General features: G+C 43.1%; 1 protein-coding gene across 14 annotated transcripts in view; it reads right to left on the reverse strand.

Annotated features, from left to right (window-relative positions):
- The window catches only part of FGGY (FGGY carbohydrate kinase domain containing), a 425,323-nt gene that overhangs the window by 373,408 nt on the left and 24,862 nt on the right, over positions 1-27,053 (reverse strand). For 12 of the 14 annotated variants that reach the window (XM_047872219.1, XM_047872229.1, XM_047872226.1 and 9 more), the window contains 2 exons: positions 13,620-13,731; positions 6,778-6,929 (listed from right to left, as the gene is read on the reverse strand). The exons of 1 other annotated variant lie outside the window; for it this stretch is intronic. In XM_047872219.1, coding sequence (XP_047728175.1) covers positions 6,778-6,929; positions 13,620-13,731 — 264 coding nt within the window. Of the gene's footprint in view, positions 1-6,777; positions 6,930-13,619; positions 13,732-26,115; positions 26,218-27,053 lie in introns of all 14 variants that reach the window. One more of the 14 variants, XM_047872230.1, reaches the window with a different exon arrangement.

The following is a 27,053-nucleotide window of genomic DNA, read 5'->3' on the forward strand; positions in this document are numbered from 1 at the left end:
TAAAACAAATACATTCCTAAGACCACACATTCAGTCTTGTATTTTTTCCTTTTAACATTATAATGTCAAGTGTGTTATTGTTAGACAAATATTTATTACCTACTCAGTACTATGCCAGAGTGATTTTTTTAAGTCATAAAACAGATGTCATACCTATGCTTAAAATCCATCAAACATTTCCCCCTGCTATTAGAATAAAATCCAAATTCCTGCCCATGGCCTCAAGGCCATGCAGGAGCTGGCCCCTACCCACTGCTCCAGCCCACTGTCCACTAGTCTCTGCCTGGCTCACACCCTCGCAGCCCCGCTGACCTCCTCTGCTAATCTCACAGGTAACTTTCCTCCCCTCATGAACCTGCTGCCCTCTCTTCCTGAAAACCTCATCATTCAGGCCAAACAACACCTCCCAAGAGAGAACACACCAGCCATGCCAAATCTGCTTATCTGTGTTTTTCCTTCACAGCGTTTACCAGAAAATATAATCACTTTATGGATATATCCTTGTCTATTTTCTGCCTCTCTATACTAGAATCTAAGTTCTCAGAAGCCTACTCAGGGCTCTCGCCTGTTTTGTTCACTTTGGAATCTCCAGTGCCCAACACAGTGCCCATCACATGGGAGACTATAAACAGTATTGGTTAAAGGAAAAAAAAAAAAAAAAAGAACCCACCAGCCATTGTTCCTGGCCTCGGGCCCTCCTGAAGTTATCACTTACAAATTCCTCCCTGAACTAATTTATCCAAACCCTGCAAGGCCAACACTGGAAGAGGAAAGCAGTAGGGAGAAATGGTGATAAGCCTATATTCTACATGTGAAATGCCGAGGTTCCGATCCTAGCTATTTATTAGCTGAGTGACCTTGGGCAAGTTGCATAACATCTCTGAGCCCATTTTATCATCTGTAAGAGAGGATACTTACTTCAAACGGTCGAGGTGAGGATTAGAGGAGTTTAACACGGATAAAATGCTTGCAAGAGTGCTAGATGTAAAATAAGCACAACATACACTTTGGCTACTCTTTTCACCTGTTGCCTTATTCTGTTCCTATTGCTTAGATGAGTTTGTATCTTTCTTCTCCAATCACACCGCGATTTTTTGAAGGCAAAGACCACTTCTGGATTCTCACAGTGAATGACAGAGGCCCCACAGGATGGGGATGGGGGCAGACCAGTGGTATGGCTCCCGACGCAGGTTTGCTCACATGGTAGGAGACTCTGAGTAAGCCATTTGACGTTTCTGAGCCTAAGTTCCCTCATCCATAAAAAAAGATCATATCTACCCCACAAGACGGGCGTGAAGATTAAATAAAATAATCTTTGTGAAATAAACTAATGCTGATGGTGGAGGCAATGGTGAATTTTAGGGGAAACAGTAGATGGCATTAGGTAAATCTGCTTCAAGTTCAAAGCTGGCTGCCTTCTGGTATAGGTATTACACATAGGATGTGGATGATTCACATAAATGAATGCCTCTGAAAATATGTTTTGTATGATGGTACTGGATTTTGTCTCTGATGGTCTCTGACAAACTCATGGTGGTTTTTAGATGTTTTCCTTAGTTATTAGTCAAACAGGAAAAATACCACTCATTGCAGCCAGCTACGTGAAATGAGATATTCTAGTGTTTAAAATTCTCTCAGTTGGTGATAGGATATTACTGACATGCCCATCAGTTGACACAAACATTTTTAAATACAGTGGAAATGAAGATTAAACTACTATTTGAATATACGCTTGCAGAAAATGCTTTACAAATATCTGACTAAATTACAGTAGTTCCACCAGGCTGATATTACTATCCTTTTACAGCTAAACACTGAGACTCAGAGAAGCTGATTTACCTTTCTAAGGTCCCCAAACTGGTAAAGGGCAGAGAAAGACTTAAATGCAAGTATGCCCGACTTCAAAGCCTGTACCTTTGTTACAGAACTGTGTTTTACCTGCCAAATTTCCTCAATATCTTGTATTAGGTCCATTGCTAAGGTCTGATGAATGTAGGTGAACAGTAATAGATCTATACATGCAACTTCAAGCCAGAATAACTAACAAAGACCACAGTACCTACCATAATTGACATTAAAAAAAGAAATGGTGTATTTCAAAGAAAGGAACTTGAACATTTTCTTTCACAAATTTTCAAGGCAAGAAGAAATCTACGATAAGACAACAAATGTTATTACATTGTCAAGAAGAATGGAAGAACAAAGCCAGACAAGGCACTAAAAACAGCTGAGGCAAGCCTCTTATGTCACAGAAGGGACTAGAACCAGGCTTTCCTGACCTCCAACAGTTTCGTGCTTTTTTTTTTTTTTGGTTTGTTTTTTTGTTTTTTGTATTTTTTTTCCCAATAGTTCCTCCTGTAAAGAACTCCACTGATTTCTTCCACAGCTAGCACGAAGTTCTCAAACCACCTATCTGGGCATGCCAACTCCCAGCTTGCTCCAAGGAATCTGTATACACAGGAAAAGGCACATTAGAAGCACAGAATCATTTCTTCAGTTTCCCAGTACATTATCAGGGGAACAGAAGCAGAGAGGCATGGACTGTGGAGATGGGAGGGGCAGATGTATTTTCTAAACCCGTCAATAAAACCCTCTGACATTCCAGCCCAGTTGGTTCCAGTTGGAACGAACAATGAAAATCTCAAACTAAAATGATTAGCTTTCTGCTCTGCTGACAATGGCAAAAAGAGAAAACGAGTTAAAAGTCGGGTTGGAATATCTCCATGCAGCCCCTACAAGCCAGTTAATTATCTTCCATTAACACTGAGCTGTCAGAATCTGCATCAGCCGTTAACTCTCTTGACCTCCCTCAGTCTGCACCTTGTTACCCTACAATGTTTCATGTTTATAAAGATAGGAGACTCCAGCTGTTCCAGCCTGACAGAACTTAATTTACATTTGGCCTTCATTAAGATGAGAGTCAGAATCATTGAGACCAAATGGAAAAGCCAGACTGCTGGGGGTTATGAAAAATTCAAATGGCATTTTTCCTTTTATCTGACAATTCTTATTAAGGAGACATGCATCAACCTGAAACACACAAACCTTAAATGCAAAGGACATGATTAAAATTCCATATGGCAGAACCAGGACCCAAGTGACTTTGCCCAAGAGCTGCGGTGGTCCTAGTATATCACTTGTGTCTTCTGGGAAGTCTGAACTCCAGATTCTGTCCAACTCTCTCTGACATCCGATTCCAGGCTAAGGGCAAGGAGCCCGTGAATGACAGCAGTACTGAGGTGAGCAGTCAGCTCCGACTCTGCCATCTAGCTCGCCCCTCACGGCCGATCAGCCCCGATGTCCTGCTGAAATGAGCCCCTAAAAATCCTGGAACCTATCTCCTCTCCACCCCACAATGCCTACTTCACACCTCATGACTTCTCACCTGGAGAACTGCAACACCCCCCTTAGTGAGCCACCCAAATTATTCAACAAGTGTTATACTAACTACCCACTATACAGCAGACATTTGACCAGGGGTAGAGAAACAGCCAGGAACAAAACAGACCGGCTCTCCCTCCCCAGATGGATGACAATGGTTGGAAGACCCAAGCACCATGCAAATCATCATACAAAATGATACATCATGACAATTTATGAAAACATACAATGAAGTAAGAGACTGTGACAAGAGACCTCTGATTTATTTGAGGGTCAGGGAAGGCTTTTCTGAAGACATGACAATAAAGCTAAGACCTAAATGATGAGTTAGGATCAGTGTTGAGCACAGGAAAGAATACTCAGGGGCAGAAAGCACAGTATCACGATATCATCAAGACCAGGGGTCAGCAAACTTTTCTCTAATGGTCCACAGAGTAAATATTTTCAGCCTTGCAGGCACACAGTCTATGTCTCAAGTCCTCAGCTCTGTCACTGGGATGCAACAGCAGCCACAGACGATACATAAATGAGGGTGGCTGTGTTTCAATAAAACTTTAGGGCCATGAAAGTGTGAATTTTACATAATTTTCACAAGTCACAAAATATTATTCTTCTCTTGATCCTTTTTCAACCGTTTGAAGTCAAACCCATTCTTTGCTCCCAAAACATCCCAAATAAGCAGCACAACAGATGTGGCCCATGGCCTGGAGTTTGCCAACCTCTTTGAGGTGGCAAAGAACAGAGTGTGTCTGAGATGCCCTGACTGCATTCCTGGGGACAGAGTGAGCAAGACGAGGGAGGGATACACCTAAGCAGACAGGGTAAGGTGAAAATGACGTCACACACCATCTTCTGGGCCATGTTACAAATCTGGGGATTTATCTTAAGAGCAAAGTAAAGCCAACAAAGCACTGTGATCAGGAAAGTATGAAGACTAGTTCCTAATCCCACACACACACATTTTCTCACCCCTAATCCAGTCTCTTCATCCCTGCCAAAGGGATCTCAGACATTCCCTCCCCCTTGCTTAAGAACAACTGACCACCAAATAAGCCCTGAACAAACCAAGCCCAGGCTACCCACCGGGCCTCATTTCCTACTGCACTCAGGAAAGTATCCTGGGCTCTTGTCCCAGGACCTACATACCTTACCAAAAATGAACCATAGTCTTGCTCTAGAATTTCCTCCCCATCTTCTCCTACAGGCTAAACCTCCACTTATATCTTGAGACTCATCTTAGAGAACTCCTTCTGGAAGCAAATTGTTTTCCCCGAAAGCACTTTGTATATTCCTTTATCAACGTGATTAGCACGTCCTCTGACAGCTCTGGTTCCATGCCCCCCCCCTCCTTTGCTTCCCCACCACTGCCCCAGGGGACTCTGTGCCCCTCAAGGGTCAGCCCCATTCTCTCTGTGCTTGCGTCCCCAGTGCCTGTGACATTGCTGGTTCACAGGAGAACCTCGGTTAATATGTGGCAAATTAAAGAGTGAATAAAGAGTAAACACAAGACAGCACAGTGAGCTTAGCACAGAGTCTTACGTTCTGACTCTGACTCTGTGAAAGCACTCTAACCTCTCTGTGCCTCCATCTCCCATAGCCCCATTCAAAAGAACACACTGTCTCCTGATTCTCCATAAATGGGTGTTCTTCGGAATACAAGGGCAGTTTCTAGAATCAGAAGTGATTTTATAAGTCTCCGGGCCAGCAATGCTTTACAGAGGGATTTCAGTGCTGCAACACATGATGGGCGGAGCTGGGATTTGGAGCCCAGTAGACGTGGGTTTAAATTCTGGCTCTACCATCTGTTTAGGACAATCATATAACTCTGTCAGCCTCAGTTTCCCATGCTGTCCATCAGGCAGAGCTTGTTAAGATTAAATCAATTAAGGTCTACAGAACACAAAGCAGAGAGTGGGGCAGTGCAAAGTAGTTGTATCTTCCAATTTCTATTTCAGGATACATTTACATCAGGTTTGCAAACTGGTCCAGACCAACTCTCTCACTTTATAGACAGAAAAAGTGAGGCCTAGGGCACCTGGGTGGCTCAGTCAGTTGAGCATCCGACTCCGGCTCAGGTCATGATCTCACGGTCCGTGAGTTCGAGCCCCACATAGGGCTCTCTTGCTGTCAGTGTGGAGCCTGCTTCAGATCCTGTGTCCCCCACTCTCAATGCGTCTCCCCAGCTCTCTCTCTCTCTCTCTCTCAAAAATAAACTTAAAAAAAAAAAAAGCGAGGCCTGGGATGCGAACTGATTTGCTCAAAGTTACACAAGGTGATGGTCAGTGGAGTCAAAAACTCCTGGCTTCTACAACATAGTGTGTTTTCAAACTCTTAGTAAATACAGAAGCCGTTTTTGCAAATTAAAGGTTACAAAACAACTCCATATACTAAACAGATAACAAGCCAAACCCACCTTGATTACAGATTCCCTCTTTGCTTCTCTCTCTTCTGCCCACTGTGGCAATCCAAGGACACATTCTCAGCGCCCTTACACTCCCCTCAAACCCCATTTACATTCTGAGTCATCAAAGACTGAGACCACCTGAAACCCCAGAGCCAGTACATGAATCACACCAGGTCTTACTCATTAGACAGATACTCTCCTCACCAGACCACCTAGGGACCTTCAAGTCCGAGGTTCCCAAAGGACTTGAACTGTCTCCCACATCCCTCTCTACCGGGAACCATTAAGCTGACATCACCATTCTCCACACTTCATAAAGGATCTGAACATCTGGAAACAGGAACCACCTGCAAGTGCTCTGTCCAGAGATCACCGTATCACACAAGGACATGGAAACTCAGGTTCAGGTGACATGAGAAAGGAGTATCCTAACCTGCCACCAAGGCCAGATTAATCCTCAGATAAAAGTGCATAGAGAAAGAAGATTCTGGTCAGAAGATCTGGACTTCAATCCCAGCTCTGCCACTTTCTATCTGGAACGGGAATCAGCAGCCTTCCCGAACCCTGGGAGAATCCTGGATATTAAGAGAACTGATTTTGGGGTCAGCTTCCACCCCTGGCTCTGCCACATACTTAGGTCACTTTGGAGGGAGTTGGTTCATCTCTATTAGCTTTAGTTTTCTTGTCTACAGACAACCTTCGCCCCCCACCCCACCCAAAAAAGAGACAACCTCTACTTTCATAAGGTTGCTGCTAGGATTCAAAGAGACAATCTGCCAAATACTTATTACCATGCCTACATAAGGTTAGCACCTAAAAATAGGAATGATTTAGCTGCAATTGAATCAACAAATTGGGATCAACCTCCCTCAGAGAGCTGCTGGGAAAAATCAAAAGCAACACACTTCAGCATGGTGCCTGGTACAGGCAGATCCACGATAAGTGAAATCCTTGGCCGTAATTAGTGTCCTCTCTCCACCCTATGTGCTCACCTCTTTCAGCCACAGAAGCTTCGGGGCTTGCATTTCCACTGACATCACGCCCCCAACACACTGCAGGACGCCGTGCTTGGTTTCGTTGATCCTGTGGACCTGACTGACCGCCCGGTGGTCCAGCCACATGATGATGTTTCGGTGGGAATCCCCTAGCAGAAACAAGGGAGATGAGGGCACACGCACATACTTAGCCTTCTAATTCAACGAGGCACTTCCACAGTCCCAAGGGCACAGAGCTGCACAAGTACGACAATTTCCTACGTAGATGGCAGCAAGCGAACGGGCCACCACCATCACGAATTAGTACACTCCACCCTAAACTTGGATGTCCCTTCCGGTGAGGTGTCCTTTACAATGCAGCCCCCGGGGTTAAATGTCTACACTAACAGTCAAGATCTACCAATTAATTAGATTCTCACTGACTCGCTCCCAACTTCTTCCCCAACTTTCCTATTCCTACCCCTTCTGTTCCAGAAAAAGTTCCCTGGGTTTAACCTTAGGAAAAGAGCTATGAAGTAAGCCTAAAACAATCCTTGGCTTTTTAAGATCTGTCTCCGTTAAAAATGGACAAGCACTTCAACGGAATAATACATCCAGCATAACAAACAGACCACATCCATATAATGGCTTTTATCTGCTTATATTCCCACTTCTCCTAGTCACTTTAATGAAAATTAATTAACTTAGGTGTTTACTTCCTCTCAGATGCTTTGGTGGAGTGGGAAACACTGGAATTTTTTTCAGTTTGGGGATCAGGCAGACCTATTGCGGAATGCTCACTAGTTCAGTTACAGGCATAGATACAGTGAAAAAGTCATTAAAGTTTTCTTAGCCTAAGTAGCATCATCTATAAAACAGGGATAACCACACTTAATAGCATATAAGGGTTAACCGGGATTTTTCATTCACTGAACAAGATACCACGCATAAAGGCAAGAACCTATCACATAGTAGGCTCTAAAGAGAAAAAGAAATAAGAAACAGAATTTAAAGCCAGTTAGAAAAACAGCATAGGCATGCCCCTCACATCTGACCTCTACCACCCTGCAGCGCACACGGGAGCTAACTGCCCCTTTCTCCCTTCCACGGCCTCCGTTAATTCATCAGGTACTAACGGGCAAGCCAATATTCTTTTTACAGTCTTCCACTGCCTCAGATGGCAAGACGCAGAGATCAGCAATGAACAAACTGGGAGACAGTAAAAGGGAAAGATAAAGGGGGACCCAACAGTAATCGAACCAGGCACTTCACACATTCTTTAACGGGAGAACTGCAGCAATGATGTATCTTTGCTAATAGCAAATATTTATAAAGCTCTGTGTGTGTGTGTGTGTGTGTGTGTGTGTGTGTGTGTGTGCCCCAAGCCCTGTGCTAAACATGTTATACACATCGTCTCATTTAATCCTCATAACAACTCTCTGATCCAGGTCATTTTCCATGACACGCTGACTCCGAGATTTATGACCTGCCTACTATCTCACAGCTTGGAAAAGCATATAGCATGCTTTGAAATGGATCTGTGCAGGGAACGGATAAATAAATTCGTGAAACAAATTTAAACTCAAGCTACGCCTATCAACATGAATAACGATACCAGCTGGGATATTTTTAAACACCATATATACTGCTTGTTGCTGAGGGCATACACGTATGTGGTGAAAACACAGAAACAATGTGTTTGGGAACGTCAACAGCAGCATGGTCACCTGCCATACAGAGGGGAAAGGCGTGGGCTGAAGATTCAAGGAGTTCCTCCTTTAAGAAAAAGTCTAGCAGAGGCTCCTGGGTGGCTCAGTCAGTTACGTGTCCGATTTCGCTCAGGTCATGATCCCAAGGTTCAAGGTTCATGGGTTCAAGCCCTGCGTCAGGCTCTGGGCTCACAGCTCAGAGCCTGGATCCTGCTTCAGATTCTGTGTCTCCCTCACCCTCTGCCTCTCCACCCCCCCTCCACTCTCTCTCTCTTTCAAAATAGAAAAAAAGTCTGTGGCAGACATGGCAAATTTCCATCGGCTTATCCTCAGTAGTGGGGACACAGAAGGCTGTGAATTTTATTTTCCTTACTTTGCTGTATCTCTGAAGAAAAATCTTTAAAACTGAAAGAAAAAATGCCCACCTAGGAAAATATCTAAATCAGGTCATCATCACCATGATGAGGCAAGGATTCAGTCTCTGCTTTGCCTGCCTGGAGAAGGTTCGGGTCCCACAAAAGCTCCTCAAACAACAGTAATACTTTGAAATTAAGAGAAAGTACATGAGACCTTCCAGAGCTACATCTAAGATTTGTTTTTAATTTTTTTTTAATGTTTATTTGTTTTTGAGACAGAGAGAGACAGAGCATGAACGGGGGAGGGTCAGAGAGAGAGGGAGACACAGAATCTGAAACAGGCTCCAGGCTCTGAGCTGTCAGCACAGAGCCCGACACGGGGCCCGAACTCACAGACCGTGAGATCATGACCTGAGCCGAAGTCGGACATTAAACCGACTGAGCCACCCAGGCACCCCTAAGATTTGTTTTTAAATAGGTGAGTGATTATACTGTATAACATCACTACCTAAAGCTTCGGTTCTCAACCCTCACTGCACATTAGAACCACCTGGGACAGCTTTAAAACCACTGATGTCCAGGGGGTGCCTGGGTGGCTCAGTCAGTTAAGCATCCAACTCTCAGTTTCGGCTTGGGTCATGCATGATCTCATGGTCTTGTGGGTTCAAGCCCCATGTTGGGCTCTATCCACACTGACGTTGAGGAGCCTGCTTGGGATTCTCTGTCTCCCTCTCTCTGCCCCTCCCCCATTCACACTGTCTCTCTCTCAAAATAAATGGTGTAAAATGGGGACCATGTGAGCACTGCTTTTTAAATACCGTATAAATGTATCCGCTGCTAAACTTTCAATTGGAAGGACAGACCCATCAGTTACTACTGCCTCTAAAGGAAGAGGCTCTTACAACACAGAACGACACCCTCAAATTGTGAGAATTAGATTATATATATATACGATGATTATTAATTAATAAGTTGCATTGTGGACACCAAAGAAGAAGTTCATCTTGTCAGTTCTTCTAGAAAATCACAATGGGGGCACCTGGGTGGCTCAGTAAGTTAACCTGTTTCAGCTCAGGTTCATGGATCAAGCCTGCATCAGGCTCCATGCTGACAGTGCGGAGCCTGCTTAGGATTCTCTTTCCCTCTCTCTCTCTGCCCCTGCCCTGCTTGCACGCACGCTTGCTCTCTCTCTCTGTCAAAATAAATAAATATTTTTTAAAATCACAAATCAGTGATTCCACTGACAGCTCATTTAACCTTTCACTGAGCATCTACACACACCAGGCACAGTGGTAGGTGCTGGGATACCGAGAACATGCCGCAGTCTTGCCTGTCGGGAGCAGGTGGCCAGATTGAGGAAAAATAGAAAGAAAGAAAAGAGTATCCAGCATTGACAGCCCGAACACAGTGGGGCGGGCAGCCCAGAGGAGCAGGAGCACAGAGAAGGCCGTGGAGAGCCGAGCCCAAGGCCACACAGGGAGCTGCCAAGAGGCAGGAAAGCTTTCACATAGTTCTGAAAAGGGCTGGCCGCCAGTTAGCCAGGTGAAGAGAGGGGGAGCGAGGAGGCCTACACAATAGAGTCAGCACGTGAAACAAAGCACAGACCTAACCATGTGTCATGTTTGGAGAGAACTGGGAGCAATTGCTAGGGCAGAATTTGGGTTATACAGTCAGTTTACCGACAGGGAGATCATTCATCCATGTGTTCATCCACTCAATATTCTGAACACCTCACAGGAGGTGTGCCAAGCACACTCGAGGGAAATTACTATGAAATAGCAAAAACATCTAAATATTAGGTTTCTCTTGCAGGGTAGCCTAAGTGGTAACTCCCTCCCCGATCCTGAATTTTTACCCGCATTTCTTCTTGCTCCCAAGAGCTCCTGTGGCTGCGATGACCCAACCAGAGTTGTGCTCTGAGTTAGAGGGAGCCTGCAGAGTAGGGAGCACACAGCAGTGGTAGCACAGTCCAACTGGGGGGCTGTCTGACCTTCGAAGGAAAGAAGATCGGGGCGCCTGGGTGGCTCAGTTGGTTAAGCATCCAACTTTGGCTCAGGTCATGGTCTCAGTTTGTGAGTTCGAGCCCCGCATCAGGCTCTGTGCCGACAGCTCAGAGCCTGGAGCCTGCTTCAGATTCTAGGTCTCCTTCTCTCTCTGCCCCTCCCCTGCTCATACTGTCTCTCTGTCTCAAAAAACAAATAAACATTTAAAAAAAAAAAAAAAGGAAAGAAGATCAAGCAAGACAAGGCTAAAATGAGAATATCTTATCATGTAGTAATGAGTAGTGTTCTTAAACTATTGTACTTAATTTACTTAGGCTTTTGTTGTTGTTACCACCTTTAGATTTTTGCCAGTTTTGTGGGTTTGGCTTTAATGGTGATGGTTCATTTCCTGACCCCACTGTCTGCTCCCCACAATCACTCCACTCAGCCAATCAAGAGTTGGTCACTGCCATGCAGGCCTAAGAAGTCTTTAAAACAACCTGTGAATCACCTTTATAATTCAAATGTCATTTTCTAGGACAGGATAATCCATTTCAGATAAAATCTAACCTTAAGAGAACCTGTTGAAAGGCAAGAAACTGGTAAGGGGTACCAGCAGCTGGACGCATTTGATGAACAGGTACATTTTAACCTTTTTGGTGAAATAAAATTATTTCAACACTTATCATTAGGGCTGCAAGCTAGCTACCCTTTTAACAGAAGGTCTGTTAACAGGAGACAATTCCACCTACAATAAGAAAAAAGATGGCACCCGGAGAGGGTACATATGTAAGCAGGTTTAACAAGGAACTCTCTTCTTCCACAACAAGTGCTCTTATTCCTAGTATTTCAGCTTCCATTCAGCTGCACCAGGGATTCTCCACATATCAGAGCATGGAGGAAACTTTAAAAACGTTGATGCCCTTGCCTCACCACAAGCCCACTGAATACAAATCTTGAGGGTAAGGCTCACGAATGGGAAATTTTGAAAGATCCCGGGTTGATTGTAATATATGGCCTGAATTTAAAACCATGTATGTTAGCAGACCAGAGGTATAGCGTCCTTGAAACCTAGGGTTGTTAACAGCTCAAGTCCCACCCCAAATGTGAACTCATCCAACAGTATCCCTGAGAGACTATCACTTCATCGCTACTTAAGCCAATCAAGGAAGCGCTGACAGCCTCCCAAAGTGGCCAGCTCCATGGCTGCCCATATCTCATAAATGGAGTTCTTGCTGCTGCTGAACTGAGGTCTGTTAGTCCAGCCCCATTCCTTTGGTTTGTGCTTTCTAAACTGGCCCGGATTGAGGCTGTCCCACACTCTTGGGCCAGAACAATGCCAGGTGAGCCAGTGATCAGCCACTGAGATCAAGGAACATTCATAATCATCTCTGATACCACAACACTTAATAAGACAGGGGTTGGTATGTGGGAGGTGCTAATAAAGGTGACAAAAAGGGAGGAAAGTGTGTGTGTGTGTGTGTGTGTGTGTGTGTGTGTGTGTGTAAAGATGGGCATCATTACCACTGTGCTCTAACAATTCATCCGCTTGGAAACTTTTTCCAGCACATGGAATTTATGAAAGTCACTGTTCTATGCATTAGGTCCATAAAAGTGAGTGTGGCACAGTCTCTTTTTAGGAATTCATAATCGGATGGAACAAATATTTCTGAGCGTTCAATGTCAGGCTCTCCATCCTCACAGCAAAGCTATGGCTCATTCTTCCAATTTTTTCAGAAAATACAGAGGCAAAGTGACTCGCTCGAGGTGTCATGGCCTAGCATCGGGTGAGCTATGATCTGGGGCCTTCCTGACCCCAATTCCAGGGTGTCCCAGTGTGCCCTCGTGTCCACGGCCATCTGCTAAGAAAGGCACTGCTACTACGGCAGTGTCCACTGCTGAAGGTTCTCAGACACAATCTTTCCCAAAACGCATCTGCAATCGCTGCCTTGGCAACAACCAACCGATGATGCCTAGAACCACACTCCTTAGATGGAACACGCAATTTCTAGTTCTCCGTGGCCTCCACCACTCCCAAATGTCTTCTGCTCATTCAAGATTAAATATCAGTTGCAATTCATCTCCACAGATGTGCTACTGGTTGTTCTCAAACCTGGCCCACTTTACTCATTGTCATTACCTGCCTACCATAGACTTTTGGGTTGCAACCTGAATGCTAGCGCTACTGGCTAAATTCTCCCAAGAGGGATGGATCTCGACCCATGAAAAATTTCCGATGGTGGACCCAAGTGGAACATACAATTGAAACAGCTCACCACTGTACTCACAAGTCTCTGCTAAGACAGCACCATTAAGTAGAAATGCCTTTGGTCTGAGTACTGAAAATAGAGAAGCCAGTCTGTTTCCTGCTTGTGTGTGACGTGTGGTCCTGTCTGCCCAATTCTATTTCCTTTAAATGGATTTGGCTCACTTCATTTGGCCAAATGAAGGCGCCACAGGGGCCTCATACACAAATGAACTACAGGCATGGACACTCCCTTCCCAGAAAACACCCAGACCACTCGGCTGTTTCAAGGGCTGCTCACTCAGAGCTAACGATCCCATGTCCTTCCTTCAGTGAGCTCACCACTGTGGCTCTTACGCATTAGTGAACCAAGTCTCTCCCTAAACCGACCCCTATATCACCACTCCTACCAACTGTTCTCGAAGCTCATAACCTCCGGGACATGATTCTGGCCTCAGTGTGCCACCTCTAAACCTCATCCTTGGCAATAAGAGACACCTGACTTCATGTTCCACCTGGGGCCCAACCAGTCTCCCACCACCAGGGAAAGAGAGGGAGATGGTCCTACCTTCGTGGTTTACTGGTAAAGGACGAAACTGCTTATCCAGAACAACCAGAGAACATGTAGCATCAAACCCAAGCCCTCGGATTCGGTTTACATCGATCCCTTGTACAACTTTCTGTGTTAAAACAAATAAACAGAAACATAAATTACAAGGCAGGCTTTTAAAAGACTGAAAACAGTTATGACTAAAACAAATATGACTAAACAGAAAAAATACTTACGACAGAAAATAGATAAAAGTTCAATATAATTAAAATAACAGAAGATCCTGTAAGTTAGTAAGACAAAGACAACCAACCTAATTGGAAATAAAGCAAAGGACATGGCAAGTCACTTCATAAAATAAAAAGAAATAGTCAAAGAGCATATAAAAAGATTCCCAACTCCATTTAAATAAATAAATTAAATCAATGCAAATAAAAACACACTAATCTTTGCTTTTCACACTGGCAATTATGTATAAGACTAACAGTAGACAGTAATGGCAACTAGGGAGAAGTAGACCTTCTATTACATTATTCTAACAGTGTAATAATTTAGTATAAATTTGAGAATTTCACCGTATTTATTAAAATTAAAAACATGAAGGGTGGCTGAGTAGGTTAAGCTTCCGACTTCAGCTCAGCTCACGATCCCACAGTTCATGGATTCAAGCCCCACATTGGGCTCTGTACTGACAGCTCGGAGCCTGGAGCGTGCTTCAGATTCTGTGTCTCCCTCTTTCTCTGCCCCTCCCCTGCTCGCGCGCTTGCTCTCTCACTTGCTCTCTCTCTCCCAAAAATAAATAAACATTTTAAAAAAAAAGCATAACTTTTGACCCAGCCAACCCACTTCTAGGAACTTACTTTAGTGAATTATTAGCATAAGTAAAGTTATATGTGGATGGAAGTTAACTGTAGCACTGCTTAAGAATATACTTAAAATTTAGAGAAACTATTTCCCATTAAATTATGGTACATTTGCAAAATGGAATATTCTACACCCACTAAAAAGAGGTAGAGAAGTAACTTCTGAGTGTGGTACTTTGTAGAGGTTGGCAAATCCTCTTTGCAAAATAAAAGTATCAAGCTGGACAAAATCATCAAAAACAACCGTTTGGGGGCTATGAAACTTGAATAAAGCAACATTTATTTATTCCTGAAAAATCAAAGCATTTAATTTTTGAGAAGGATTTGTTCTTGAAAAATCAAAATTATACTTAAAACATTCCCACAAATACAAAATAAAACAAAACAAGAAACTCCAGAACCAAAATGGCTCCACTGGGCAATTCTGTTAAACATTCAAGGAAGAAACAATACCATTCTTATACAAACTTGTTTAGGATATAATGAAGGAGGGAATATTTTTAAACAAATTCTACATGGCCAGAATTATTCTCATACTAAAGCCATAAAAAGACATCAAAAGAACAGAACACCACAGACTAGTATCTGCCATGAAAATAAGTGTAAAAGTCCTTAACAAAATACTGACTACAAAGCAAGCATTATAAACTATGATCATCTGGAGCTATCCCAGGAACGAAATGGTAATTTAATATCCATAAATCAATTAATGTAGTACATATATTACTAGAATAAAGCACAAATACCAAATGATCATCTTAACAGAAGAGGAAAGAGAAAAACAAAACAATCCATAAACCCAGAGGCAAGTGAACTTCTACAGCCAGATAAAGAGCATCTACAAAAACCTATAGTTAACATTTTACTTCATGATAAAATGAAATGATTCCCTCCTATTATGAACAAAGAAAAATGTCCCTTGCACCACTTCTATTCAACCTGTAACTAGTGGTTCCAGCCAATGCAATAAGGCAAGAAAGAAATTTAAAGCACACAGATTGGAAAGAAAGAAGTTAAAGTATCTTTTTTTTTGCAGAAAACATCATCTCATATGCAGAAAATTCTAAGGGATCTACCAAAAGAAAAAAAAAAGCTACTAGAATAATAAGCAAGTTTAGTAAGATCAAAGGATATAAGGTTAACATATTAAAATTAATTGTATTTCTGTATGCTAGCAAATAACATATCAAAATTGAAATTAAGGAAATAATTCCATTCCAAATAACATTAAAAAAAAACACTCAGGAATGAATTTATCGAAAGAAATTCAAAATCTATTCCCTGATAACTACTAAACATTGCTATCAAAAAAACTACAAATTAGAGAAATATGCCATATTCATGAAATGAAAAATTCAACATTGTGAAAATGGCAATGTCCTCAAAATTAATCTACAGATTCTATAGAACCTCAATAAAAATTTCAGGAGGTTTTTGTTTTGGGGGTGTTTTTTTGTTGTTGTTGTTTACAAATTGACAAGCTGCTCTTAACATTTATGTAGAAATATAAGAAATATAGAAGAGCCTAAGCATTTTTTAAAAGAACAAGCAGTACCTGGGTGGCTCAGTTGATTAAGCCTCCGATTTTGGCTCAGGTCATGATCTCACAGTTTGTGGCTTCGAGCCCTGTGCCACACTCTGTACTGACAGCTCAGAGCCTAGAGCCTGCTTCGGATTCTGTGTCTCCTCTCTCTCTCTCTGCCCTTCGCCTGCCCATGATGTCTGTCTGTCTCTCTCTCTCAAAACTCAATAAACATTAAAAAAACTTCAAAAAACTTTAAAAGAACAAAATTGGACAGAACTTAAGCTTCCTGACTTCAGCTTACTATAAACTATCATTACTAAATCAGTGTGGCATTGGCATGGGTTAAATTTATAGATGCAATGGACGAGAAGAGAAATATAAGAAATAAGCCCAAACATTTATGGTCAATTAGTTTTATAAAGGTACCAAGACAATTAATTCAATGGGGAAAGGACAGTCTGTTTGACAATGGGGCAAGAACAACTAAATGTCCACATGCAAGAAAAAAAACAAACTTCTAGACTTGCACCTCATATGCACAAAAAAATTAATTCAAAATGTGTCATGTCCCCAAATATAAGAATGAAAACTATAAAACTTGTAGAGGAAAATCTTTGTGACATGACTTAGACAAAGAATTTTTAAAAGCAAGACTCCTAGGGGTGCCTGGTTGGCTCAGTCAGTTGAGTGTCCAACTTCAGCTCAGGTCACGATCTCACGGCTCGTGAGTTTGAACCCCACGTCAGGCTCTGTACTAAAAGCCTGGAGCCTGAAGCCTGCTTCGGATTCTGTATCTCCCTCTCTCTCTGCCCCTAACCCACTCGCATTCTGTCTCTGTCTCTCTCAAAAATGAATAAACAATTAAAAAAAAATTGAAAATGCAAGACTCCTAAAGAAAAAAAATGGATAAATGTGACTTCATCAAAACTTTTAAATTTTGTTCTTCAAATAAAACCATAAGAAAGTGAAAAGATAAGCTACAGATTAAATACTTGCAATTCATATATCTGATAATAGACCTATATATAGAATAAAAAACTCTTATAACTCAAATAATGAGAACAAACAACCCAAGGGCTAAAGATTTAAATATACACATCACCAAAGAAGACAAACAAATGCCCAAAAAGTACACGGAAAATGCCCAACATCATCAGTCATTAGGAAAATGAGAACTTGGGGCGCCTGGGTGGCGCAGTCGGTTAAGCGTCCGACTTCAGCCAGGTCACTATCTCGCGGTCCGGGAGTTCGAGCCCCGCGTCAAGCTCTGGGCTGATGGCTCAGAGCCTGGAGCCTGTTTCCGATTCTGTGTCTCCCTCTCTCTCTGCCCCTCCCCCATTCATGCTCTGTCTCTCTCTGTCCCAAAAATAAATAAACGTTGAAAAAAAAAAAAAAAAAAGAAAATGAGAACTAAAATCACAATCGGAGAAGACTGATGATACCACATGTTAGAAAATCCTGGAGAAAGAGGAAGTCTCATACATCACTGGTGGAAATGTAAAATAAAGCCACTTTAGGAAAGAAGTTTGGCAGTTTTTTAAACATTAACTTACCACACAACCTAGCAATTTTATTTCTTAGGTATTGAGGAGGGCACCTGTTGGGATGAGCACTGGGCGTTGAATGAAAACCAACTTGAAAATAAATTATATTTAATATAAAAAAGTAAAAAATTAAAAAGTGTATGTCAATATAAACACTTATATGTAAATATTCATAGTAGCATCATTCATAATATCCCCAAACTGGAAACGAATTTAATCAGATGATTAAACAGTGTGGCATATCCATAAAATGCAAGAAAGTACGACAACATAGATGAACCTTAAAAACATTATGCTAAATGAAAGAAGTCACGCCAAAAAAAAATCCACATTGTAGGATTCCATTTATATGAAATTTCTAAAGAAGAATAGCTATTAAGATAGAATGCAGATAAACAGCTATCTATGAACGGAACTAGGGACTGACTACAAACAGCCCCAGAGAAATTTCTTTGAAGTAGCAGAAGTGTCCAAAAATGGGATTAAAGTGATAACTGTATGAATGTGCAAATTCAATATCACTGAATTATATTTTTTTTTAATTTTTTTTTCAACGTTTTTTATTTATTTTTGGGACAGAGAGAGACAGAGCATGAACGGGGGAGGGGCAGAGAGAGAGGGAGACACAGAATCGGAAACAGGCTCCAGGCTCCGAGCCATCAGCCCAGAGCCTGACACGGGGCTCGAACTCACGGACAGTGAGATCGTGACCTGGCTGAAATCAGACGCTTAACCGACTGCGCCACCCAGGCGCCCCGAATTATATATTTTAAATGGATGGACATCATGGTATGTAAATTATACTTCAAGCCATTAAATATTTTTAAAAGGTTGAGCTAAAGATGAAATGGAAAGATATCCATGATATATGCTAAATAAGGTCAAATGTATATAGATCTTCCTCCACTTAGGATGTGGTTACATCAGAAAAACTCACCCTCAGTTGAAAATAGTCTAAGTCAAAAATACATTTAATACGCTTGACTGATCAAACAGCATAGCTTTGCTTAGCCTACCTTAAATGTACTCAGAACACTTGTATTAGCCTACAGTTGGGCACAATCACCAACCACAAAGCCTATTTTACACTAAAGTGTTAAATATCTCATGTAGTTTATTGAATGCTGTACTGGAAATGAAACACAGAACAGCTGTATGGGTACAGAATGGTATGAAGTGTATTAGTTCTTTACCCTCATAACTTCAGGGCCCACTGCCCAGCGTCATGAGAGAGAATCATACCATGTATGGTTAGCCCAGGAAAAATCGAAACTCAAAATTCAAAGTACGGTTTCCATGGAATGCCTACCACTTTTGTACCACCATAGTGTGACAAAATCGTAAGCCAGGGACCAATTTGTATACAACAAACTGTTAGCAGTGATTGCCTTTGAGAGCAGAAACTACAGTTGGAGGAGACAGATTTTTTACTTTGTTATATAATTTTTAAAGTTATAAACTAGGGGCGCCTGGGTGGCGCAGTCGGTTAAGCGTCCGACTTCAGCCAGGTCACGATCTCGCGGTCCGGGAGTTCGAGCCCCGCGTCAGGCTCTGGGCTGATGGCTCAGAGCCTGGAGCCTGTTTCCGATTCTGTGTCTCCCTCTCTCTCTGCCCCTCCCCCGTTCATGCTCTGTCTCTCTCTGTCCCAAAAATAAATAAACGTTGAAAAAAAAATTTAAAAAAAAAAAAAATTAAAAAAAAAAAGTTATAAACTAATAGATTTATTATTTCTATTTCTTATTTTTGTTTCTACAGTTTCCTTTTTTGACGTTTATTTATTTTTGAGACAGAGAGAGAGAGAGCATGAACGGGGGAGGGGCAGAGAGGGAGGGAGACACAGAATCCGAAGCAGGCTCCAGGCTCTGAGACATCCGCCCAGAGCCCAACACGGGGCTCGAACTCACGGACCATGAGATCGTGACCTGAGCCGAAGTCAGACGCTTAACTGACTGAGCTACCCAGGCGCCCCATACAGTTTCCTTTTTTGAAAAGGCATGACTGGGGGCGCCTGGGTGGCGCAGTCGGTTAAGCGTCCGACTTCAGCCAGGTCACGATCTCGCGGTCCCTGAGTTCGAGCCCCGCGTCAGGCTCTGGGCGGATGGCTTGGAGCCTGGAGCCTGTTTCCGATTCTGTGTCTCCCTCTCTCTCTGCCCCTCCCCGGTTCATGCTCTGTCTCTCTCTGTCCCAAAAATAAATAAATGTTGAAAAAAAAAAGTTTTTTAAAAAAAAAAGAAAAGGCATGACTGACCATAATCATGGTTTCCCATTATCTTAAAACACGATGATAGCCTTGTAAATCCCACAAAAGTCAACTCAAAAGTGTCCATCCCCATTTAAAATACACAATTCTTCCCTTCCCCTGTTTTAGAACCCCAGACTTATAATTTAGTATCCTGGGGGAGAACATTTGCTAGTGAGTGACCCATCTGTGACTGGTGGCAATACCTTTGCCACACAGCAGGAGCTGAATGCCCTGCATGCCTTCAGGACACTGATTGATCTACACTTACAAGAGAGGACCAAACCCTGTCCAGCATGGCCACGTGGCGAGTCACAAAGTCCTGGTTTCAGACCCTAGTTCTGCCACTCTGGCCATGTGACTGAGTGTGAGTCACACAATTCCAGCCATTCCAATCCCTCTCCTGACTTGCTGGGTCAAGTCGCCATAGCATGTATAGGCACGTGGCTTCTTCTTCCTGGAATGCATTTCCAACTTGGCTTGGAAATCTTCAGGCAATGATTAAGATAAATGATGTTGGGTGCAGACCGCCTGAGTCTGAAACCTGGCTCATCCACTTACTAGTTGATAGGACTTTAGGAAGCCAAAAAACCAGCCTCCTTCATTGCACAAAGACAGTCATCTCTTTTTTTTTTTTTTTTAATGTTTATTTATTTTTGAGAGGGAGAGAGCGTGAGCAGGGGAGGGGCAGAGAGAGACAGACATAGAATCTGAAGCAGGCTCTAGGCTCTGAGCTGTCAGCACAGAGCCCACTGACACAGGGCTTGAACTCAGGGACTGTGAGATCATGACCTGAGCCGAGGTCGGAAGCTTAACCTACTGAGCCACTGGGCTCTCCTACCTCCATCTCTTAATTGTGTTATGAGAATTCAGCAAAATAAGGTATGATTGGCTTAACATCTAGCCTAACATCTGGCATTATGGTGTACAATAATTTGAAGCCATTATTAGAGTAATCAGCTGCCTCAAATCTTCTCTGAACTCATGTGGATTCAATAAATAAATCGATAGCTCAGCCCTAACTTCTACCTGCCATGAGGCCCTACTGGCCTCTGTGCCCAGAGAGTGCAGGCCCAACTCACACAGGACTGCAGTTAGTCAAAAGGGGAAATGGGTGAGAATATGCAGAAGACAATAAAATTCAATACCATAGGGCAGATTTGGAATAGAAACGAATATGAGATATGGTATCAAAAGAGCCAGCTTTGAGTTTCAACTCCACCATCTTCGGATCAGGAAAGCCTACACTAATTGCAACACCTTTCTGACCTTCAGTTTCCTGAGAGTGAGAGTCATCTCCCAGGTGAAGACCAAAGGAGTTAACAGGGTTAAAAGTGCTTCGGAACCAGTAAACCTTTGTAGGATGGAAAACCCGCTCAATGCCTTATTAACTATATTCATGGAATCTTTGTTACGTACGAAGCATAGCACACTCTGTGTCACGTAAGCGCATATAAAAATGGTAAGCCAAGGGAAGAGTGATTGAAAAGACTGTATAAACTCAAATCTTCCTAAAATTATTATGGTGGGAGTAACCTTCCAGTAGAACCAAAGAAAGTATTCTCTTCAATCTATTTTATGAACCCCTCTCAAGTCCTACGGAGTACCATATCCTACTCATGGACTTTCAGTCACAAAGGCTCAACCTCTTCTCTCTACAATAGAAATCGATCACAAGGAACTAGAAGGATAATTGTGATATGCATTTAAACCTGATTTAGGTGGGTGATGGGCACTGAGGAGGGCACCTGCTGGGATGAGCACTGGGTGTTGTATGGAAACCAATTTGACAATAAATTTCATGTTAAAAAAATAAAAGTAAAGTAAAATAAAATAAACCTGATTTGGTTAGGTAGCCACATCCAGCCTTACACAAAAATGCCTTATGATCATGCTGATCCAGGAGCAGGACCACCCTATTCCCACCCCACCCCACCCCCATCAAAACCATCCCAGAAAGATGGCTATCAGAGCTACACTACCCAGAAGGTCCCTGGGACTTGACCTGCTGACCTGAGGATTCCTTTTAATGCTCTTATTAATGGAGGAAGAAAGCAGTCCAGTAAACTCACCCAAAGACTTGGCATCAAGGGAATTTCCCCAGCTAGAGAGAAAGCACATTGCTCTTCTAAAGAATTTCCAGAGAAGCAGATTTCTGCAACTTCATTTGGTAACCTGGTCCATGTCTCACAACTGTCAACTCGTAGCTATGGGGCAGCAAACAAATATTTGGGGAAGGGATTGTGCATCGCTTTGTTCTGCTGGTGGGAACCAGTTCAATCCTGCATGTGTTTTAAATCAGCAGGCTCTGCCATACTGGGTGGGGAGACAAGTGTTCCTTTGAAACCCTACAAACTGAGAACTGGAGGAGCAGAGGCATACCTGGCTTTTTCTGTAGCTCTATTTGGAGCCAGGGTCAAAGCCTAGGGCCTCGCAGACAGAGTGCAGCTTGCAATTGAGTCTTGTGGCTGGTACCGTACTCTTTTCAATCTTGATTTGAGTGCCTCTGTCAGCCTTGAGGGTGTGTGGGGTTATGAAATCCCTGGTTCCCTGAGGCTCATCACTCCCTGTTGCCTACACAATTCAATTACTCACACGTTCAATCAGTCAGCAAATATAATCAAGCTTCTTTCAGGGTCAGGCTGAGCACTCTTCTGGGTATTTGGAAAACAATGAAGAATAAGATATATATAAAAAAAAAAAAAACCTTGCTCTTTTAGAGATTACATTTTATTAGGAACAGACAACAGCTGATACAAGTAAAGCATAGAGTGTACATATAGCGTACCAGAAAACGATAAGGAGATCAGGAGTGACAGAAAAGAGGAAGGTAGTTACTGAGAAGATGAGGTCTGAGCAGACACTTGAGGGACCGGAGGAGCTGACCTTGTGGAAATCTGGTGGCAAAGCATTGCAGGCAGGCAGAAGAGCCAGTGCAAAGGCCCTGAGATGGGAACAGCGACCAGGCTGATACAGCCTGTGTGGGGAGCAGGTTACCTGCAAGAGCCCTGGAAATACTCTATTTCACAAAATCGACCCTAGTGACTAGTAAAATGCATAAATCCAACCCCAGACCATGACCTACACAGCATCTTGGCTTAGGTGTGGTGTTGTCCCTTGAAGACCAAGTAGGGAAATGGAGACCAAACACTTCCATTTATGTCAGGGACACCAACTTGCTTCTAAGAAGGGAAACTCTGAAAGTGCCTCCCTCTCCTTCCTCCCCCACTAAGTCCTGTCAGATCTTCCTTCCAAAGTCAGTCTTGTCACTCCCATTTATCCCTCTGCCAACATTCTCACCCAGCCATTCATTATTAAAGGGAAATTATCAAACACCTGTATGTGCCAGCATGGAGTATACATGCTGAACAACACAGACATAGTCCCAGCCTCCCAGAGCTTGTAGTTCAAAGGAATCCCATTCTCTAGCATTTCATTAGAAGAAACCACCTCCTGGGGCGCCTGGGTGGCGCAGTCGGTTGAGCGTCCGACTTCAGCCAGGTCACGATCTCGCGGTCCGGGAGTTCGAGCCCCGCGTCAGGCTCTGGGCTGATGGCTCAGAGCCTGGAGCCTGTTTCCGATTCTGTGTCTCCCTCTCTCTCTGCCCCTCCCCCGTTCATGCTCTGTCTCTCTCTGTCCCAAAAATGAATAAACGTTGAAAAAAAAAAAAAAAAATTTAAAAAAAAAATAAAAAAATAAAAAAAAAAAAAGAAGAAACCACCTCCTAACAGGCATCCTTGAATTTAGTTTTGTTCCCTCCAAGCCATCCTCAATCAGCTGGTCAATGTGACACTCAGGATGATTCCAGAAGACTCCCTACTGGCCTCAGAACCAGCTACTACGGCTATGCCTCCTCATGGATTGCAGTCTCCCCTCTTCCTCCTATTGGAAACCATCTGCCCATGCCATTCCTTCGGCTCTGAAGATCCTCTCAAAGTTCTCCAGAGTCCTTCAGCTGCCATCCCCTCACCCTTCCTCAATCTCATCCTTCCTCAATTCACTGAGAGTAGGGAGGTCCCAATTTCTATACTCATTCATTCTTCTTACACTTCCTGAGTCTACTGGATGTTGGGACCTGGGTGAGCAAACCGCAGTTCCCACCCCCCTGAAACATCAAATCTAGGAGTTAAGACAGATATGAATTCAAAAAATGTAGGATTATTTACCTCATTTATGTTACTTGATTATATAATGATTTTATGATTTGATTACTATTGATCATAAGGGGATGATTCCCCAACCACATGAAGTTCTCTGAAGGCAAAGTACAAGGTATTGTGACAACATTCAGTAAGTAATATAGAGCTTAGTTTGGAGGGGATATTGAGAGAAAAGGCTTGTTTCTGGAAGGACTGACTTTTGAACTAAGATTCAGTGCAGCAGTATCCTAACGGAACTTCCTGCAGTGATAGAAATGTTCTGTCGCTGTGCTGCCCAATCCAGTAGCCATGAGCCATGCATGGCTCCAGAGCATCAGAAATGTGGCGAGTGCTTCCAAGGAACCGCATTTCAAACTGTTCTTTATTTTAACAAACTTAAATAGCCACATGTGCCTAGAGACTACTGTATTATTGAATAGCATGAATCCAAGGATGAAGAGGGTTAGAGATGTTGGCAGAAGGCAAAAACGAACGAAGGATGCGTGTACAAGTCCTGAGGCCAGAGGGAGCATTGCATGCTTGAGGGCAGGACAGGAGAGTGTGGCTGGAATGCAGGGAGCTGAGAGAAGCATCATGAGATGGACCAGGAAAGTAGGTGGAGCCCAAACCATGCAGGACCTGAAGACCCTGTTAAGAACCTGGAGTTCTATCCAAATAGTAGTCTGATGCTATTGAAATGTGGTGAGCAAAAGAATGTCGTGATCAGATTACATTAAAAAACAAAAATCATTCCTGGGGCACCTGGGTGGCTCAATCAGTTAAGCATCCAACTATTGATTTCAGCTCAGGTCATGATCTCATGGTGTGTGAGTTCAAGCCCCGCATCGGGCTCTGTGGTGACAGTGAGGAGCCTGCTTGGGATTCTTTCTCTCCCTCTCTCTGCACTGCCCCTCCCCCACCCCTGCTCTCTCACTCTCTCTCAAAAAATAAACAAACTTTAAAATAAAAATCATCCCAGCTCCAAGAAGGAGACGGGATTGGGAAGGGGAAGCCCATACATGAGATCAGTTAGGTTCTCACACTAATCCAGACAAGCAACAAAGGTATGTGGTGCTGGAGATGGAAAGAAGGCAGAGATCTGACCTGAGTTCAGGCTCATCACCAACTTCCTGGGTGACTTAGGGAAGGTCACTTAACTCTCTGGGTCTCAGTTTTTCTTTTCAACTGTAAAATGGGAACAACTGCCCCTGCCCCACCTACCTTGTATGACAATCAAATGGCTATGAACGAGCTTTGTAAACCTCGCAGGTTCTACAAATGTAAAAGGTTAACATTATTGCTCAATCCCACATGGGCTACTCCCTCTTCTGCTCCTTCTCCCTCCAACCATTACTCATAGAAGTAGTGCAACTTAGAACAAAACAATACTTTGAATACTTTGTTGGCTTCCTAGGTGCTGGGTTTTTCCATGCAACTGAACCATTTCATCCTTAGGGGCAGAGAATTCGTTATAGCCCTCTTCTAGACACACTCCAGTTTAGCAAAAATCATAGCGCATAGCAGGTGCTCAAACAAAGTGTCCATACTAAATAACACTCAACAAATGCCTGTTGGCTGACTGATGCCTGCAGCTTCTTTTTCCTTCTTCCTAATGGAAGCTGGTACTAATCATATACAAGCTTGATACGTTCTCACCTCCTTGGGAGGATTAAGATTGTGGCTCCAAAAAGAGATCTAAGCCCTTAAAATCAGGGACAGTCTATACCTCTAGGACTTGTGTGTTTCCATAGCACTTTTTAGATATGTGAGTACCAACCCAGTAAAGACCCACCAGTTTTAGGAGCAGCGGGAGTAGGAGAACCGAGACTAGGGTTTGGAGTCCCCTCCTTAGGGGTCTCATCCTGTCTCTAATACCTGTTAGTTTCAGAGCCTCAATATCCTCATGTGTCAAAAACAAAGAATGGCAGTCTACCTCACACAGTCACTGCAACATTTAAGCAAGATAAAGGATGCCAGAGTTTACTTCTTTGTAGCTCTAAGTAACATTAATCCAACATCCATTGATTGAGCAACAAAGTTGTGCCAGGCAATGTATTAGATGCTGGAAATACAGGGGTGATGGTATTAAAGTGACCAAACACATCATCAAGTACAACGAAACCTGTTAAGGACCAGATAAAATGCTATGTGGCAAGGACAGGTGAAGACAGTGGGTTCTAGGGCAGCACAGAGGGGTTTCTCACCCTCTCTTTCCTCTGAGGTTGGCAAGGGAGAGCAGGGGCTGTCAGAGGTCATCCAGGAAGGCTCCCAGGAGGAAATAATCCTTAAGATTACCTTATAAATACCTGTGGAGTTGGGCAGGTAAAGAAGAGAAGAACATGTCAGATAGTAAAAATAACAGAGGGGCGCCTGGGTGGCTCAGTCAGATGAGTGTCCGACTTTGGCTCAGGTCATGATCTCAAGGTCTGTGGGTTTGAGCCCCACATCAGGCTTTGCGCTGACAGCACAGAGCCCACTTTGGATCTCTGTCTCCCTCTCTCTCTGCCCCTCCCCCACTCACACCCTCTCTCAAAAATAAACATTAAAAAAAAAAAGAATAGAACAGAGGTGTTTAATTCATTCATGTACTCCACAAATATGAATTGGGCATATCACAGGCAAGGAACTCTAGGGAAATTTAGATCAACAAGACATGACCCCTGCGAGGGGCACACATTTTTCACATAAGCAGACAGCCAGGTAAAGCCACTTATAATTCAGTATGTTTAAGATAACAATCAGGGTAAGGTCAAGGCTCCCCACATAGTGGCAAATTCAAAACACTTCAGGTAGTTTAATATGATTTCCAAGCAGGGAGCATGGGAGTGGAATGAGGCTGGGGACAGGGGCAAAGGGCAGAGCTTGAGGGGGCAGCTGCAGTCCACCCCTTGCTCATATTAACCATGTGACCTTGGGCTGGCTACCTAACCCTTCAAAGCTCATTCCTTCCAGCTCTGAAACAGAATAAAAACTACGTCAAGAGGCTGTCGTGCGCATAAATGGATGTGAAGTCTTCAACATGGTACCTGGAACATAATTAGTGCCTGAGAAATGGTAGTTGCATCAACATCATCATCATCTTATTGTTGTTGTTGTTATTGTCCTTATTAACTTGACTAAGAGGCAAACCATCTCAGGCAGT

This window comes from Prionailurus viverrinus, chromosome C1 (genome assembly GCF_022837055.1).
Source record: "Prionailurus viverrinus isolate Anna chromosome C1, UM_Priviv_1.0, whole genome shotgun sequence".
Taxonomy (NCBI): Eukaryota; Metazoa; Chordata; class Mammalia; order Carnivora; family Felidae; genus Prionailurus; species Prionailurus viverrinus.